This window comes from Melospiza melodia, chromosome 13, assembly GCF_035770615.1.
Source record: "Melospiza melodia melodia isolate bMelMel2 chromosome 13, bMelMel2.pri, whole genome shotgun sequence".
Classification (NCBI taxonomy): Eukaryota; Metazoa; Chordata; class Aves; order Passeriformes; family Passerellidae; genus Melospiza; species Melospiza melodia.
Window position 1 is genome coordinate 15,220,258 of NC_086206.1, and position 17,155 is coordinate 15,237,412.

Sequence of the window (17,155 nt, forward strand, 5' to 3'; positions counted from 1 at the left end):
CTGGGGCTGCCTCCCCCCTTCACAGCTTAGTTAATTACCTTCATCAGCTATTAGAGACCTTAATTGGTGTATTCATGGCTTTGGCTCATGAGTCAATGGGCACTGCAGCATGAGTGGAGGAGCGTCTTCCTCCTCCTCCTCCTCCTTTTCCTCCTCCCTTCATGCCTAGTGATGATTCCTGTTTATATAAAGCCCACACAGAGCTCATATAAAACCACCAGTAGATCCACTGCTTGATAAGAGCTTTAACTAGAGGGACCTGTCTCCCATCCGTGCTGGCTTTAACTGAGTCCCTGTGTGGTCCAGGGACCCCCTTGGAGATGAGCCCCAACCTCCCACCCCCTCGTGTTAAATGTGGGAATGATCCTTCATCCTCCTCCACTGTGGGGAACCTGAAGCTGTCCCTGCAGAGTGACCCTGCCCAGCCTCCCAGAGCATCCCCACAGCAATGGGCTCTGTGTCCAGCCCATTTGAGATATTGTGCATTTTCTTCTGATCCCTCTTCTGGGAGATGGCTTCAAGAATGACAGCTGAGAGCCTCTACAGGAAAGCACTCACAGCATCAAGAATGGGAGCCTGTTTACAGCATCTCCTGGTGTACCATGAGGGATGGATTCAGGGAAGGTCAGCCCAGGACACCCTGCCCAGGTCTCAAAACACATCTTTAGGCATGTGCTGAGACTTGGGAGATCTCCTGCTGTGAAACCCCCCAGCTGCTGGAACAGGAAGAACCTTTGCTGGCCTTGAACCAGCAGGAAGAATGCCTGGCAGCATCTTTGGGGTGGGCATGGAAAGCCCAGCTGGTTTTGGGGTGGGCAGGCTCAGCAGGACCGGGGCTGAGTTTGGGGGCTCTCTGGATGCCCCCATAAGCAGTATGGCTTGTGGCCTAGAGTGAGGATAGCCAGGGGGGGCTTCTCCTGGCCCCAGGGGATGCCTTGGATTCAGGATCACACTTGGAGCATCCTTCCTTATGCTGCCCTGGCACAAATCAGCATCCCAGGCCAGGGGAGCAGTGAATCCAACTCCCATCCCCCAGTTGTGCATCCCTGTTTCATTCCCCTGCCCATCCTGCCCCCCCTGACTCAGAGTGAGCCTGGAAATGGCAATTAATTCACTTTAATTAATTATTTAAGCTGAGTGTGCAGATGCTGCTCTCACCAGGGCAGCCTCTGCCCTCTCCAGTCCCAGAAGGTGCCATTGTTGGTGGCTGAGAGCTGGGCCAGCAGCTGCAGGACGCCCCTCACGCTCTCCTCCAGCGTCACCGGGCCCTGGCACACCCAAGGGAAAAAGTTACCCAAAATTCTCCATCCCAACACCCCCAATCCCACCCCTGGCATTGTGGAATGCCAGCTCTGGCTGGGTTGGTTTGGGAGCAGTTGGATGCTCCAGCAGTCAAGGGATGAGGCTTTGCACAAATTTATTGTCCCTCATTTGAGTGCTGTAAGGATGGAGGTTCATTTCTTCATCCCTGATTAAAAAGTGACTCATTTGTCAGCCAGGACAGGGTAAGGGACAGCAGGACCAGGGTGCCCTCTGCTGACACACCATCAGGATGGGAAAGGAAATAAAAAATAGGGAACAAATTGGATGGTTGGGGAGTGCCTGGAATTATCCTTTTGCTGTGATGGCACAGCCACTGTGGGACCAAGGCACTGCACAGTTGTGGGTGCCCAGAGAAGGGATGTTCACGGTCAAGGATGCTTCAGGAAGGGATGTTCATGGGAAAGGGATGTCCATGGGAATTAATACCCTATGAAGAAGGGATGTGCCCATGGGAAGGGATGTCTGTGGGAAGGGATTTCTTTGTGAAAGGATGACCCTGAGAAGGGATGTTCATGGAAAGGGGTGGCCTTGGGAAGGGATGGCCTTGGGAAGGGGTGGCCTTGGGAAGGGATGGCTTTGGGAAGGGATGCTCCTGGGAAAGGATGCCCCCAGGAATGCCCAGAGTACCCTTGGGACCTTGCTGAGCTGGGACTCCATGCACCTCCCATCACTCACCATCCCCTGTTCCAAGGGAGGGGTCACATGTCCAGGATCCACAGACACGCAGAGGATCCCGCTGCTCCCGTACTCCAGGGCCAGGCACTTGGTGAGCATGTTCAGAGCAGCCTGGGAGCACAAATCCCCCTCCTCACCATCATGGTCTGGCAATGCCAGGGCCAGTGCAGGGGGAATCCCCGAGGACGTGACCCCAAATTCCTGCCCATGCCCAGGGGCAGTACCTTGCTGCAGCGGTAGCAGATGTCCTGCCTCTCCTGCCAGGCCTCTGCAACCTCGATGGAGCCCAGGATGCTGGAGATGTTGATGATGGCAGCTCTGCTGCAGCTCATCTCCTGCTGCCCTTCGGCCTCAGCCGCCTCCTTCAGCAGGGGCAGGAAGGCCTGCAGGGGATGGGACCTCAGCATCCCCATCCTCCTCCTCCCTGTTCCCCGTGTCTGGGGCAGGGGTTGCTGTGTCCCCCTCACCTGGCAGGTCTGCAGGGGCCCGATGGTGTTGGTGGTGTAGACCAGGCTCATGTTCTCGGCCGTCTCGGTGGCCACGGTGCTGCGGCGCGTGGTGCCGCTGCTGTTGATCAGGAGGTTGAGGCCAGCACTGCCCACCTCTGCCTGCACCTTCCTCACTGCTGCCTTGATGCTGTTGGGGTCTGTCACATCTGCAAGGGGACAGCAGGGTCAGGGACAGGCTGGTGGCCATGATCCCGGCGAGATGCTGTGGGACGTGGCAGGAGGCAACTCCCAAACTGAGCATCCTCCTGGTCCCATCAGTGACCTGGTTCAGCCAAGCCAAACCGAGGGACCTACCTGCTTGGTGGCATTTCCTGGAGCCACCCACGGTTGCAATTAAATCCTGAGAAGCTTCATCCCTTTCCCGCCCCAGCACTTACCCAGAGGCAAGATCCTGACGTTGGGAAAGCCCAAAGCCACCTCGTTAACAGCCTAGGTGGAGGAAACGGGGGAGGGGTGTCAATGGGGAAGCCCATGGAAGGGGAGGGGGGCTGCACCGTGCCGGGAAGAGGGTGGCCCCTCATGTCACAGCCGACAGGTCACAACAAGATCCGGGGGCAGCGATTTGGGGCGGTCGCTGCTCCTCCTCCGTGCCCGGCTGAGCGCGGCAGCTTCAAAGCTCCCGCAGGGATGCCCCGGGCACGGGGCTGCCAGCAACCCCCTGCACTCCCCATCATGCACATCCCTGCGCCAAGAGACTCAAAATAAATACATAATGTTTAATACATATATGTGTGTTTTTGGTTTATATGTATATATATATGTGTATATATATGTGTGTGTATATATATATATATGTATATATGTATATGTATATGTATATATATGTATATATATATGTGTGTGTGTATATATATGTATCTATGTATCTATGTATATATATATGTGTGTGTATATATATACATATATACACATATATATATGTGTGTGTGTGTTTATGTATATATGTATATATATATACACACACATATATATACACACATATATATACACATACATGTATTTTTCCATACCATTCACGGTTCAGGATGCTGATACTCAGCATCCCAATTTCAGGTGGGATCCCCAGGTATCCATCCCCGAGCTGATTTCCCTCCCGTCCCCCCTTCCCTCCTGTTCCCCCGTGCCTTGCCCTCCCTACCTTGCTCTGGGGGTCCAGGCAAGCAGCGAAGATGTGCCGGGGTGGGCTGGGCAGCTCCAGCAACCCCTTGAGCAGCCCCAGGCCCAGCCCCCCGTCGCAGGCGGTCAGCAGGACGCTGCCCACGCTGAGCCCCTCCATCCCCGCCGCTCTGCACGGCCGGCTGCGCTGCCCCAGCGCGGTTTGGCAATCGGCCTCGATAATCCGGGAGGTGGCACCGCTGCGGGTGCTGCTGGGATGGGTGGAGCTGGGGGGCACCGCCTGCACCCCCTCTTCTGGATGTTCTTCTGCATCCCGGGTGTTCTTTGCATCCCAGGGTCACCCATCACCTTGACCATGGGGTTGTTGCACTCCTCCAAAGCCCAAAGCACCCACCCCCCTCAAGCCATGGGAACCCCAAAGGGTGATGGTGCCTTCTCACCTGTTCCCCATGACTGGGGTGAGCCCAGAGAACCAGAAAATCCACAGGAGCACAGGCAAGGCTATTAATTACAGTACAACCTTTATTAATACTGGAATCTTCACAGTGCATTCGTTACTTGTAGCAGTGACTATGGAAAACGGGGGAGGGGGGGAAAGAGGGGAATTACCACCAGGAAAAAAAAAATTAAAAGAAAAGACGGAATGAAAGAAAGAGAAAGAAACGTGGCAGAGGGACGGGGAGAGGGGAAGCGGCGGCAGAGGCGGGAACACGAGGGGGAAAAATAAATTAAAAAAAAAAGAAAAGAATAAGGACCAAGTTAACAACAGCACCAGAAAAGTTACTTCAGTCGAAAGACAGGTCAGGTTTTTTTTCTTTTCCAAAGAATTTTTGTTTTCTGTACAAAATAAGAGACCCCCCCCTCCCTCAAACCCAAACATTTGTCACTTGGCCTCAGCGGTTCTGGGCAGGAGAAGGGGAAAGGGGCAGAACTAAATTGTTATTCCTAAGGGGGAGGGCAGGGGGGCTGCGATGCGACAGACAGCGGGGCGGGGGCTATGTACAGCGGGGCCGGGGTTGTGCTTTCCTCCAGCCGCCGGCAGAAGCTGCTTTGCCTGGGGGGCTGAGTCAAACCTCCTGTGCCTGGAGCCCCCTCTGAGCAGACCCTGCACAGGTCTGTGGGTGCTGAGCGAGGGTGAGGGCGTTTGTGGGGGGTCCCAGGTGATCCTTGTGAGGGGGGGCAAAGTGGAGGTTCAGCATCCTCAGCCCCTGCCCCCTGGTATCCCCCCAGGACAGGGGGGATTGCAGTGCCTCTACCCCCAGCCCCCCAACCCTCTCACATGTCCCCCACTTCTTGTTCCCCCCCTGCACCCCCAGCCCGTTGTTTCTGCCCCCTGGAACGAGGCTGAGCTGTGCTGGCCCCAAGCAGGCAGCTGGGGCGAATGGGGCCAGGGCCCCCACTCCTGGTGCTCCTGGTGCTCCTGGTGCTCCACGGCTGGCACAGCCCTGTTGGCACCGTCCTCTCCTGCTGCGGCCGGGGCCACCCGCCTGCGCCCCAGGGAAAGGAGACAGCAGAGGGAAAGCCAGAGAGGAGCAGGAAAAGAGAAACAAAGGGAAAGAGGAGAAAAAAAGAAAGGTAAAAAGAGAAGAGGAAAATAGAAGGGAGGAGAGTAAGAGTTTAAAAGAAATGAAAATAAAAAGAGTTAAAAGAAAGGAAATTAAAAAGAGGACAAGAAGAGGAAAAGAAGAGGAGAAATATAGGAAAATGAAGAAAATAGGAAAATAGAAGGGAGGAGAAAAAGAGTTAAAAAGAAAGGAAAAGGAAAAGAGGACAAGAAGAGGAAAAGGAGAAAAATGGGAAAATGAAGAAGAAGAAGAAAATAAGAAGATAGAAGGAAAAGTGACATAGAAGAAAAAAAGAAAAAAGGCAAAAGAAAAAAAGCAGTAAATAGGAAAAAGAAGAGGAGAAAAAGAGGAGAAAGAGGACCAAAGAGAGAGCAAGAGAAGGAGGGATGTGAGGAGAGGGCAGGGCAGGAGGAGCCAGAGGGGCAGGAAGCAGGGGCAGCAGAGAGGGACAGGGCAGCGGGTGCCGGCGGGTGGGGGTCCCTGGGGAGGGGCAGCGGGTGCCCCCGGGGTCCATCGGGCACGTCCCCCTGGCCGGGGCAGCATCACGATATCCGCGGGGCCGACCTGTCGTTGGTGACGGTCCTGCGCAGCCGCACCCCGCGCCGGATGGCCACCAGCATGTCTTCGGCCGGGGGGTCCATGGAGGCCGCGGGGGGCGGCGCGGGGGTCTCCTCGCCGGGGCCGGACCCCACGAGGGCGGTGGGGAAGGGGAACTGCCCTTCCCCCAGGGCGTGGGCACCGGCCACCAGCTCCCCAATCTTCTCCACCAAACTGTGCCGGTTGGCGGCCAGCTGTTGGTCCTCCTCTTCCTCAGCGGAGAGGTGCTGGCCGGCCCCGGGGTAGACAGAGATCTCCATGGCACCGCCACCCCAGGCGGTGTTGGGAAGGCTCAGCCGCTTGGGCGAAGCTTTGGCAAAATCCAGGGGGTTCGGAGAGGCGTCGTCGGCATAGAAGACGCACTCTTCGCTGCCCACCCGTGTGGGGCCGGCGTAGCCGGGGGAGTCGGGCACCGTGGGGGTCTTCACGGGGACGATGGGGGGCCGGATAGGGATGGGGCCGGCGTTGGAGAGCGTACGGCGGACCGAGGGCTTGGTGGAGGGCGTGCGGCGGATGGTGGCCACCCCCAGGGTGCTGCCGGCCGGGAGGTTGGTGCCGCTGGGCAGCCCGGCCGTGGAGGCGGGACGCTTGGTCTGGATCATCCGCCGGTAGTTCTGGGCGATGTTGCTGTTGCGTGGGATGGTGGAGGACTTGTCGAAATCGCTCTGGGGGTCACACTCCACGTCACCGTTCACCGAGTAGCAGTCGTAGTCAGAGCCTGGGGAGGGAGCAGCACTATCAATGTGGCTGGGGGGGCAGTGGTAGCCAAGCTCAACCATGTCATTAAGGCCAACCCCAGCCTCCTCCATCACAGCACAACAACCAAATTCAACTGCCACGACTGTCACATAACCACTACTGTCCCAGTCATTGCTGGTACAACATGCTCACCATCAAACCCAAACATCACCACTGTAGGAAAGTACAGTGACCCCAGCCATCACACTGAAATCACAACCAAACCCACAACCACCCCAATCACAGCCATCACCACATGATCACAGCCAATCCCCACTGCCACCACCACAGGCTCATAACTGGCTCAGCCATCATCATGGCAACATCATGACAGACGTGGTTATTTGATCTCCAACCAGCAACTCTGTTGCCATCACCTACCATCTGCCACCATCCCCACCTGTACTCAACCTCTGTGCACAGACACATCACCACATCACCTGTTACAGCACTTCCTGGACAACTGCACCCACTGAGCCCCAGCTAGCACCCAAATAACCAGGAAAAGCTGTGATTATTTGTGGCACCAGCCCCTACACAGTATGACCATAGCCTGATGCTATGACACCCAGAGCACAGCAATGTGCCCCAGGACCACCAAAACCCCTCTGTTGTGCCCTTCCCCACTCTAAGTGCCATTTCAGGAGGTCCCAGGTACCTCCAATGCCAGTACCTTGGGAAGGGATGGTGTCCTCAGAGCAGGAGGGGGTGGTGGTCTGTGTGCTGTAGCCACTGGAGTACTGCAGCGAGTCCCGGCTGCTCTTCTGGTGCTCCAAGCTCAGCCCACGGGTCAAGACCATGGCCAGGTCGCTGGCGGCAGGGGACACCTCCTCCCCATGCTGCTGGGGCAAAGGGCACTGTCAGCACCCTGGCTCCTCTGCCAGGAGTCCCCAGGAGCCCCCCACTCTGTGCCCTCCCTGCCACAGCCGGTACCTTGGCAGCAATTGTAGCTGGTGACATCCGGGGCCTGGGAGCATCCTCGGCACCGACGCCCGGGTACCCCGCGGCAGGAGAGCCCATCTCGGCCTCCCGCAGGTGCTCCACGCGGTCCTTGCGCCGCTGCAGGGTGGGCACCACCGGCTGGTCATAGGGGCTGGCCTTGGACCAGTCCTGCAACGGGCAAGGCATGCGGATCATGCTGGTGACACTGGGAGTAGGAGCATGGCAGGAGAGGTCTCAAGCTGATGTTTCCCGTGTCAAGGGCACGGGTGCTGCTCAGGATGCTCTGCCCCATGCAGGAAGGGAGGGGAGGGTCCCATGAAGTGAGGGGGGAACCATGTGTGAAATGCAACCCTGGTGGGATGGCAAGGACTAACCGAGGTGGGGGAGCTGCACTCGCTAACTGACTGGCAGGTTTCGGATGCCTCTGAGGACGCCGAGCTGGAGGACTTCTGCTGTGCCGTGACGAGCCGAGAGCCGGAGGGCGAGAGAAGAGGCAGTTAGCCAGCAAAGCCAGAGCCAAGACCCCGGTTAGAGCAGCACCCACAGCTCCCTGGCTGAGCGAGGCCCCCAGCCCTCCTCCCCTCTGGCAGTGGTTGCAGGATGGAGAGCAGGATGCAACCTTGGCAGCGGGGTCAAGAACTGGCATGATGCACTGCCCCAACCCCTCCCCTCCTACCCCAAGCCATGCAGAGCCAAGAGTATTTTGGGGAGTGGGGACCTTGCTGGGTTGGTGATGCCAGGTTAGCATGGACAGGTGGGAATGGCAACTCCCTGGGGATTCTGAAGCATCCTTGGCACTGGGGATGGTGCAGCATGAAGGGGAAGCTCTGCTCCATGCTGTGTGGTGGGTAGCACAAACTGGGTATTATGGGGCTGTGGTGATTGGGAAACACCCTGTTCTCTTGGCACAGGGAGAGGGATATCTATGCCCCATCCCTGAGGGAATTAATTTATAGGGTTTCTCTGCTGTGTGGCCCAGGATGCCCTCAACTATGGCAGGAACCCTCAATATTCCCAGTATTTATTCCCCATGATGCCAACACAGATGGAAATACTTCTGAGGGTGGGTCTCATCACCTGTGCACTGGACCCTTGTGCCGCACCCAGCACCACCCACCCATTCTAAGGAAGAGGAAACTGAGGCATGGAGGTTGGCAGCACGGAGCACCCTCCCTGTACCTGGCTGGTGATGTCCGAGGGCATGGGGGAAGGTGGTTTGGAGTAAGCGGCGTCCTGGGAGATGAAGCCGGAGTCGTGGGAGGAGACGCTGGAGAGGCGGGTGGCGGCGGCGGGGGGCTGCGCCAGGCTGCGGTAGCGATAGGTGGAACTGGGTGAGCAGGTCTGAGCCCCGCCGGGCCACGCCATGCCACCCTTGGCACTGCTAACGCTGCTGGGGGGGCGCCGGGGGCACGGGGACACGCCGGTGGCCAGGACAAAGGAAGGAAAAGAGAATTTAAGACTGAGGTTTGGAGGTGGCAGGATGGCCAGCGCCCTGCCACACATCCCAGCCTGGGGAAACTGAGGCATGTAGTCCTCCTGGGGGTGTCCCTTTGCCTCCTGGGGTGGCCCTGAGGCAGGGAACAGGCTGGGGGACGTGACAGAGGTGGTATGCTTGCCCCCAGACACCCATGCATGGCACACATTGTCCCCAGACCCTGGAGGACAGGGCATGTGTCGGGCCCCCATCCTGTCCCATAGGTCCACCAGCCCTGCCCAGTGTGCCAAGACCAATTCCTCCATATTAGTGGGAGCCACCTGCCCATATGGACATGAGAAGGTGGACATGCACCTTGTGAGCATCCCCAAAGGCTGTAAGCATCATTAACCCACTGAGGTTAACGAAGAGGGCTGGATTTCCCGGCTGTGGTTGGGAGTGGAGCCCACCTCACCATACCTGCACATGCTGGACTTGCGGGAGCTGGAGCTGCTGGGCGAGGATGGGGGCGTCTGGTAGGACCAGCTGTAGTCAGAGCCCTTCAGGTCCTTGATCACCTGCGGGAAAGATGGGGTCTAAGTCCCCCCAAAGATGCTCTCCTGTTCCCCTGACCCCCTAGGCTCGCCCCTACTGACCTGCTCACTGGCAGGGGGCAACTTGTGGGGCTCAGCGGTGAGCACCACCAGGTCCTCGATGATGCCCTGCAGGTGGGTGATCTCTCCCAGCATGGTGAGCTCCCCGTTCTGAGGACACACAAGAGAGAGCATCAGCATCCACTGGGCAGAAGGAACAACCCTTGACCCTCCCAGCTCCCAGCACTCACCACCACGGGCTGCAGGAAGGTGATGAAGGTGCAGAAGCGGCCCCGCTCCTCGATGAGGGCTTTGCGGACCGCCTGCTTCTCCGTCTCCTCCAGCAGCAGGTACATGTCATTGACGTCCTGCAGCGCGTTGTCCAGCTGGGGCTGCAGGTCCCCCTTCCCTGAGAGATGGGGCACTGTCAGCCCTGGGCTCCCCTGACACCCTCCCCAGGCTGCTGGCGGTGCCACTGCCAAGCCGAGGCCATTCCCCCAGCTTGAGGACAGCACCCCATCCTCACATTCCAGCACATACCATAGGTCTCCCACTCTGCCCATCTCCCTGGAAGGTCCAGGAGCACCCTCACCCCACAGCAGCCCTGGGCAGGGGGCTTCTCTGCCACCCCATCCCCATCCCTGGCACCTGGAACCAGAGGAGCCCTTGGGCTGCCATATGGTGAGTCTGGCATTGCCTCCGGACAGGGGGTGCAGGCTAAGCTAAGCTAAAAGCAGGGTGAGGGTGGGAACTGGGAGTGGATGGACGGACGGACAGACAGACAGAGGCTGGGGAGACTGGGGGGAGTAGATGAGGAAGCAGAGAGGGGGCCGGTGGTGGGGGGCAGCGGTTCACTTACCAAGTAGCTCTACAGGAAGGATGTGGAGGGGAGGGAAGAGAGAAGGAGACAGAGAAAACGTGTGAAAAGAGGCCGAAGGCCGGGGCGCATGCCCCGCCTCCCCGCCACCCCCGGGCCGTGCTGGCACCTCCCTTTCTACAGGGGGGCAGCAGGACCCCCTCAGTGCCCACCCCCTGGTTGGCAGTGCCACAGCCGGGATACCGGCCCTGGCTGGGGGTGCTGCAGAGGGGCTGGTGGGGGCACCCCCCAGGAGACCCCCTCTCACCTTTGCGAGCCTTTTTCTGGAGCTTCAGGGTGTCAGAGGACTTTTTCTTGATCTCATGGCGTGCTCGCTTGTACTCTGGGGGTGCAGAAGTGCTGTCAGACGGGACCCCTGCCCAGCAGCCACCCTGCAGGGATCCATCCTGTCCCCCTCGTACCTTTTGCATGGTCCTTGTCCAGCTGATTGGCAGTTTTCTTCCAGTCCTCAATCCTGTCCTGCAAAGGGTTTATCAGGCTCTCCATGAGGGCACTGGAGCGGGGAGAGACAAGCAGAGTGTGGGAGAGTGCTGGAGCCAGGGGGGAGCCATTCCCCATCCCATGCCCAGCCAGCAGCCAGCATCCCCTCCTTAGGGAAGCAATGAGCCTGGCCAGGCCGTGTCACCCACACCGAGGGTTCGGAGCTGCTGCTGGTCCTGCTTACTTGGTGAACTGGCGGAGCTTGGCCTCGATGCTGCGGTGCCGCATGCACATGCGGGTCAGCGCCGAGCCGATGTCCCTCGTGGCACCTGCAGGGAGCAAAGTGCTGCTGAGGGGGGCAGGGACACCCCCACACCAGCCCCAGCCCAGTCTGTACGGTGGGAGCAGGGTGGCTCGTGACAGGGACGATCAGCACTGGGATGCACTGGGCAATGGGGACACTTTAGGCAGGGGGTGGCTGGTTTTTTCCCACGATAAATCCACAAAATAAATAAATAAATAAATAAATCATCATCCACTAACTAATACATGAAACACTAAATATCTCTTCTGGAGGCTTTGAAATTAGAACCTGCTCCCATATTTTACCAGTTTGTCTTAAATTTGGCACTGGGGGGCCAGGGAAGGGAGGTGATGAGGTACCCTGGCTTAGTTCCAGTTCCAGCTCTGTCCCACACCTCCAGGCACAATCACGAGTGGATAAAAAGGGAGTCCAGACTCCTGGGGGGATATTTGCCAGCAGCAGATAGCAGGAGCATCCTTTTTAGATGAAACCGCTGAAGCCCGAGGATGGCCACATGGTGGCAGTGCTGCTGGCGATTCCCACGAAAAACGGAAATCAAAAATCCTTGGGTGCAAACTAAGGAGTGACATTCAGTCTTTCCTCCTCTAAAAAAGCCTCCAAAAAAACCTCCCACTCCTTTGTAGGAGTTTTGGATGTCCCTCAGTCTCCCAGTGCTATGGAAATAGGGGAACCCATGGGCCTTCTCCTACACTGGGGTAGTCTCCTAATCCAGCTCCTAATGCTCTTATCCCAGCTCCTGCTGCTTCTAATCCGATTCTCATGCACTGTGTGCAAGGCCAGCAGCCAGCCCCCACCCAGTGCCTCAGTTTCCCCACGCTGCTGCTCTGCTGCCCACCCTCCCAAAAAGCCCTGCAGGTATAGCAGCACTACAGGGTGACACTGACTCCTGTGGTGCTGGTCCCCAGCTGTCCCCAGCATTGCTCCTGTGCCTCCTCCTTGCTTTGACTGCCTGGGCTGACAGGGAGCTGGAGGAGCCCTAATCCCCCTGGTGCAGTGGGCTAGTGGGTTTGGAGGCAAAGCTGATCCTGGCTCAAGCTGCTGCCTCCACCTCCTCCTCCTCCTCCTCCTCCTCGCGTGGCTCCAGATGGCCTGGATGCCGCCAGTCTGCAAACCAGCCCGGGACCATCTGCTTGGCAGAAGCCAGGCAGTGGGAAGTGGCTCCTCGTTGCCAGCAGGCACCCAGAGAGGGTTGGGGGATCCTTCCCCCTCACTCCCCAACAGTATGGGGGACCCCACACGCAGCTTTGGCTCTTCAGTCACCTCCCTGGTGAGTTAGGGTTTGTCCCCAAAACAGTGAAGCTCGGACTCCCGAATCTCCCTCTAGCTAATTTCCCCTTCCCTGGAGACCCCTGGAGCAGCTGAGACCCCCCCTGGGAACTTTCCAGGGGGCAGGGACAAGCAAGGTGGATTCTGCATCCTGGGGGGCAGAGACGGGTGCAGGAGACCCTGATGTGGAGCTGAGCCACCCTGAGTGTGCCAGCCCCACCAGAAAATGTGGCTAAGCACCCATGGGTGGTAAGGAGCAGCACCCACATGGGTGCCCACCTCCTCCCCCCTCCCCACTCCATCCTTCCAACGCTGCTTCCCAGGGAATGCTCCACCTTGGTGTGGGAACAGGCTGGACATCTCTCTGTGGATGGTGAAGCTGCTGCTTGAAGTCCACCCCAGCAATGTGGGCAGGGGACACCCCACGGGGGACGATCACCACTTTCCCCAGACCAGCCCACCCCCAGGAGAGAGGCCCCTACCTCGGGTGTTGGTGGCCATGTCGGCCACTTTCTGGAAGGCATCCAGGAAGGCAACTGCGGCCAGCACCGTGGTCCTGAGGCAGAGAGAGCGAGGGGAGCTCAGTGGCTGTGGGACACCTGGGATGTGCCAACGAGGAGGGGGATCCCCCATGTCCCACCCCCCCTTTGGCCACTCACCTGAGCTGGGAGTGCAGCTTGGTGGCCTTCGAGTTGAAATCCTCCCATATGGGGTAGGAGCTCTGCAAAGAAGGGTGATGGTGAGAGACAGGGACCCTCACCCCCTGCACTGCTTCCCCAGTCAGGGCAGGTCCCTCCTGCACTGGTGCAGAGAGACAGGGCAGCTCAATAGATTCTCTGATGGCTAATAAAGGCTGAGCACAACTCTTTTCCCTCCTGATTTTTCTCCCTTTCCAGTCTGGCCACCCAAACTTAACGGACCATGGAGATCCCAGGGTTTTGAGTGATTTCTTCCTCATTGGGAGCATGAAATTAAAAATCTTTAAGACTCTGGCCAGCAGTAGAGGAGACCCCCAGCAGCAGCTCCCCCCCAAAGCACTGATGGCCAAACCCACCATCACGGAGAGCTCCAGTCCCAAAACAGGAGCCCCAGTCCCCATCTCCCCTGAGCCCAAGGATCGACAGGGCAGGAGGGGAGGTCGGGGTCCCCAGAGCCCTGAATGGGGCAGTTGTGTGGGGACAGGGACAGGGCACAGGTGCTTGGGAGGCCACCCCAGTGCTGTGCCAATGAGGCCGCTCTGGTGCCATCCCAGCAAGGCCATCTGTCAGGACCATCCCCACTGCCCTTGTGGCGAGGCTGGTCCAGGGCTGTCCGGTGCAACCATTCACTCCAGGGGAGTCATCCCAGGGCAGTCCCAGTGCCACCATCCCAGCGAGGCCATCCCAGTGCCACTGTTTGAACCAGTCTATCTCAGCACTGTCCCAGTGAAACCAGTCCCAGCAGACCACACTGCTGCCATTCCAGTGAGGACTGTCCCAGAATGCCAGCTGCAGCGCCATCCCAGCGAGGCCATCCTGGTGCCATCACAAGGCTGATCCTGATCCTCCATACAGCCAGGCTATCCCAGTGTCACCATCCCAGCAAGGCCAGTCCATGTTGTCCTGGTGAGATTAATCCTCGTGATGTCTTGACAAGGCCATCCCAGTGTCACCCTTGCAAGGCCAGTACCGGTGCCATCATTCCAATGAAGCTATCCAGGTGCCACCATCCAGGCAAGGCCATTCCAGTGCTGTTCCAGTGAAGCTGGTCCCAGTGCTACTATCCCAGCAAAGCCACTTCAGTAGGGCCAGTCCTGGTGTCATCCTCCTGGTGAAGCCATGCTGGCGCTGCCCTCCTAGCAAGGTCAATCCTGGTCCTGTTGTCCCAGTGACAAAATCCCAGTGCTGTCCTGGTGTCACCATCCGATGGCAGTGACAGGCATCTGTAAACTCCCCTAGGGCAGCCACCAGGCTGGGACATGTACACTGCCACACATCCCCATGGGCACTATGGCTTGTAGCAGCTTTGGGGACAAGGTTTGCACTGAGGCAGCATGAGACCAGCCCAGCATTTTTTGGGACAATGAAAGCTCCAATTTCCTCATGAGCCAGCAAAGAAAGGGTTTGAGGGTGCCACTTCACACATCACTTGTGGCAGTGACCCCCTGGTTGTGGGTCCCCATGGACTGTCATTGCCAGAGGGCTGGGCCACCATTCCTGGGCCACTGGCTCTGGGCCACCTTCCTTGGCCACCCTGGGCAGGGCAAGTGAGGCTGCCCTGTAGAAGGGAGCAGACTGAGATGCCCCCAAATCCCTGTGATGCCAGGCATGAGGAGGATGGGGAAGAGGACAATGGACACAAGGACATGCCAAGGTCACTCAGGGACACTGAGCACATGAGGAGAGGCAACAGGAATGAAGCCAGCTTAGGGATTGTCACCAACAAACAAATTCTCCCCAGCACAGGCCAAGGGGTGCTGAAATAGCCACCCACCACCAAAATAAATTCCCTGTGCCCTGAGATCAGCACAGGGGTCCCAGCCATAGGACCACAAGCACATCACTGCCCTACAATGCCAGCAGTTCTTCAAGCAGAGAGTTACTTGTCCCCCAGCACCCATGCCAGGACACCCACATGGCAGGGAGAGGGGACAGCACACCCTCAGGTGCCACTGGCACTCGGCTGGGGCTGTGCAGGGCACAGGTTGAGGCCCAGCTGTAGTGTGGTGGGGTTTTCCTCCTTTTTCATCATTTTTCTTTAATCCTTCCTACCTTCAAATGGCATGAACTGACTCCAGCCCAGTCTCCTCGGGTGAGGGGTTCCCAGCCCCACCGCATCCGGATGGTGCTGGGCACGTCCCTGGCAGGTGACAGCTCTGGGCTGGCTTATCCCCTCTGAACCCTCAGCAGGGGAATGGGGAAACTGAGGCAGGGGAAACTGCCCCCACCTCCCCCCTGGGAGTGTGGGACTCAGCCAGGCTGCCTGGAGAGGGTGGCTGGGGTGAAGGCATTTGGGGAGGGAGCCAATCACCCCAGCACCTGTTTTGCACCAGCCCTGGATCCCTCTGCCCTGGGAGAGTTGGGATTTTCTCCCTGGAGCTTTTCTCCCAGCCCTGAGCCAGAGTCCGGCTGCAGAGCCACCACTGCCCCTCGAAGGGGTTAATCTCCTTCCCAGCAAGGCTTTTATTTTTTTTATCCCCCCTCCCCTGCTTTGGCAATGACAGCATTGTCTGGACGGGTCTGCAGCATGAAGAGAGGAAGAGAAGGAGGAGGAGGAGGAGGAAGAGGAGGAAGAGAGCGTTTGCCTCCCAAAAATGACTAGGGCTAAACCCCAGTGCTGGAGCTGGCTGTGGGAATTTCGGTCCCCCGAGATGAAGAAACATGGCTGGTCCCCTCCTCTCCACTCGGCCCCTGGTCTGAAATGCCCCTCAGCATTTTTAATGTATTTTTTGAAATGAAAACAAACAAACAAAAAGGTTTTTTTAAACATGGCCCCATCCTGCTCCCAGGGAGGGTGGAGGCAATATCCTCTTCCCGGGTTAGGAAATGGGATCAAGGAGCTAGGGGACCTTTTTGTTCCACTGGTGTCAACCCCACTGGGTCCGACAGAAATCCAGGGATTTCACATGGGGCAGGGGGACAGGGACAACGTGATGCCCGAAGTGGGTGGCAATGCCCGGTGTGGGGCCAGTGGTACCTGGCGAGGGCCAGTGATGCCGGGTCTGTGTCACCCGACAAGGGGCTCGGGCACCTCGGGATGGATACAGGGCTGATACGGAGCCAGGATCCCCAGGATGGGCTCCAATGCCCAATGCAGGGCCCCGATGAATATTATGGGGTTGATGCAGGGCTCTGGCACCCAGTGTGAGACCTTGATGCCCGACACGGTGCTCTGATACCCAGTGAAGGATAACAGGGCAGATATAGGGCTGCAACACCCAGAACGGGGCTCCGATAGCCATTGATGGATCTGGGGATGATGTGGGGCTGCAATCCCCAGCATGGAGCTCCAATATCCAGCGCTGGATATAGAGATGGTGGGGGGCTGCGATCTCCAGGGCTCCGATGCCCAACACAGAGCTCCGATGCCCAGTAAGGGGCTGATGTGGGGCTCTGGGAACCCGTGCCGGGCTCTGACAGCCGATGTGGGACCCCGACACTCGCTGTGGGGCTGATGTTCGGGCTCCGGTACCCGATGCGGGGTTCCAATCCCCACCTCGCGGCTGGGCAGCAGAGCCTCGGTACCCACCGCGGGACGGGCACCGGCGGCGGCAGCGCGGGGACCGCCCGGGGAAGCCGGGTGATGGCGCGGGGGGAGCGCTGTCACGACAGCAAAACCGGGGCGCGGGGGGGATCCCCTACCTTCATGTCGTTGATGATGGCTTGGAAGAGGCCGCCGAGGGCTCCGCACTCCTTCTCCGCCGTCTCCATCGCGGCGCTGCGGCAGCCCGGGGCGGGCGGCGCCGCCGGGGGAGGCCGCGGCGGCGGGCCAGGCTCAGCGGCGGCGGGGGGCGGGCGGCGCCCGGGCGGCGGCGGGGGGGGCACAGCGGCGGAGCGGCGGCGGAGCCGGGCGGGGCATCGCCCCCTGCCTGCCTCCCTCCCTCCCTCGCTCGCCCTCCGCGGGGGCTGCACGGACCCGCCGCCCCCTGGCAGCGGCGCGGGGCGCGGAGCGGAGCGGGGCGCGGGGAGCTCCGGCCGGGGCGGTGGCGGGGGCGGGGCGGGGCGGGCGCTGCGCGGCACATGCGCCGCCCGCCGCGGGCCGGGGGCTGCGGGCGGGGGGAAGATCGGGGTCAGCTCCAGGGATGCTCCCGGAGCCG

General features: G+C 59.0%; 2 protein-coding genes across 13 annotated transcripts; both read right to left on the reverse strand.

Annotated features, from left to right (window-relative positions):
- Positions 1-1,100: 1,100 nt before the first annotated feature.
- LOC134424263 (C-signal-like) lies at positions 1,101-3,789 on the reverse strand. The gene is made up of 6 exons (XM_063167887.1): positions 3,646-3,789; positions 2,885-2,936; positions 2,466-2,653; positions 2,223-2,381; positions 1,999-2,109; positions 1,101-1,268 (listed from the first exon to the last, which is right to left on the reverse strand). Exons 1-6 carry the CDS (start codon positions 3,781-3,783, stop codon positions 1,155-1,157), a joined length of 762 nt encoding a protein of 253 aa, XP_063023957.1. The 5' UTR covers positions 3,784-3,789; the 3' UTR covers positions 1,101-1,154.
- A 336-nt stretch (positions 3,790-4,125) lies between these two features.
- MTSS2 (MTSS I-BAR domain containing 2) lies at positions 4,126-16,810 on the reverse strand. Of its 12 annotated transcripts, none has more exons than XM_063167901.1 (14): positions 16,701-16,810; positions 13,020-13,081; positions 12,843-12,916; positions 11,014-11,098; positions 10,751-10,842; positions 10,597-10,671; positions 9,724-9,881; positions 9,536-9,643; positions 9,360-9,457; positions 8,645-8,771; positions 7,840-7,914; positions 7,457-7,633; positions 7,197-7,362; positions 4,126-6,503 (listed from the first exon to the last, which is right to left on the reverse strand). In XM_063167901.1, the coding sequence occupies exons 1-14, from the start codon at positions 16,767-16,769 to the stop codon at positions 5,731-5,733; spliced, it is 2,139 nt and encodes a 712-aa protein (XP_063023971.1). In that variant the 5' UTR covers positions 16,770-16,810; the 3' UTR covers positions 4,126-5,730. The 12 variants fall into 12 exon arrangements, with proteins under 12 accessions (XP_063023971.1, XP_063023970.1, XP_063023972.1 ...); XM_063167900.1 differs by having other exon boundaries at positions 7,197-7,365; positions 7,840-7,917; XM_063167902.1 differs by having other exon boundaries at positions 8,645-8,852.
- Between the last annotated feature and the right edge of the window lie 345 nt (positions 16,811-17,155).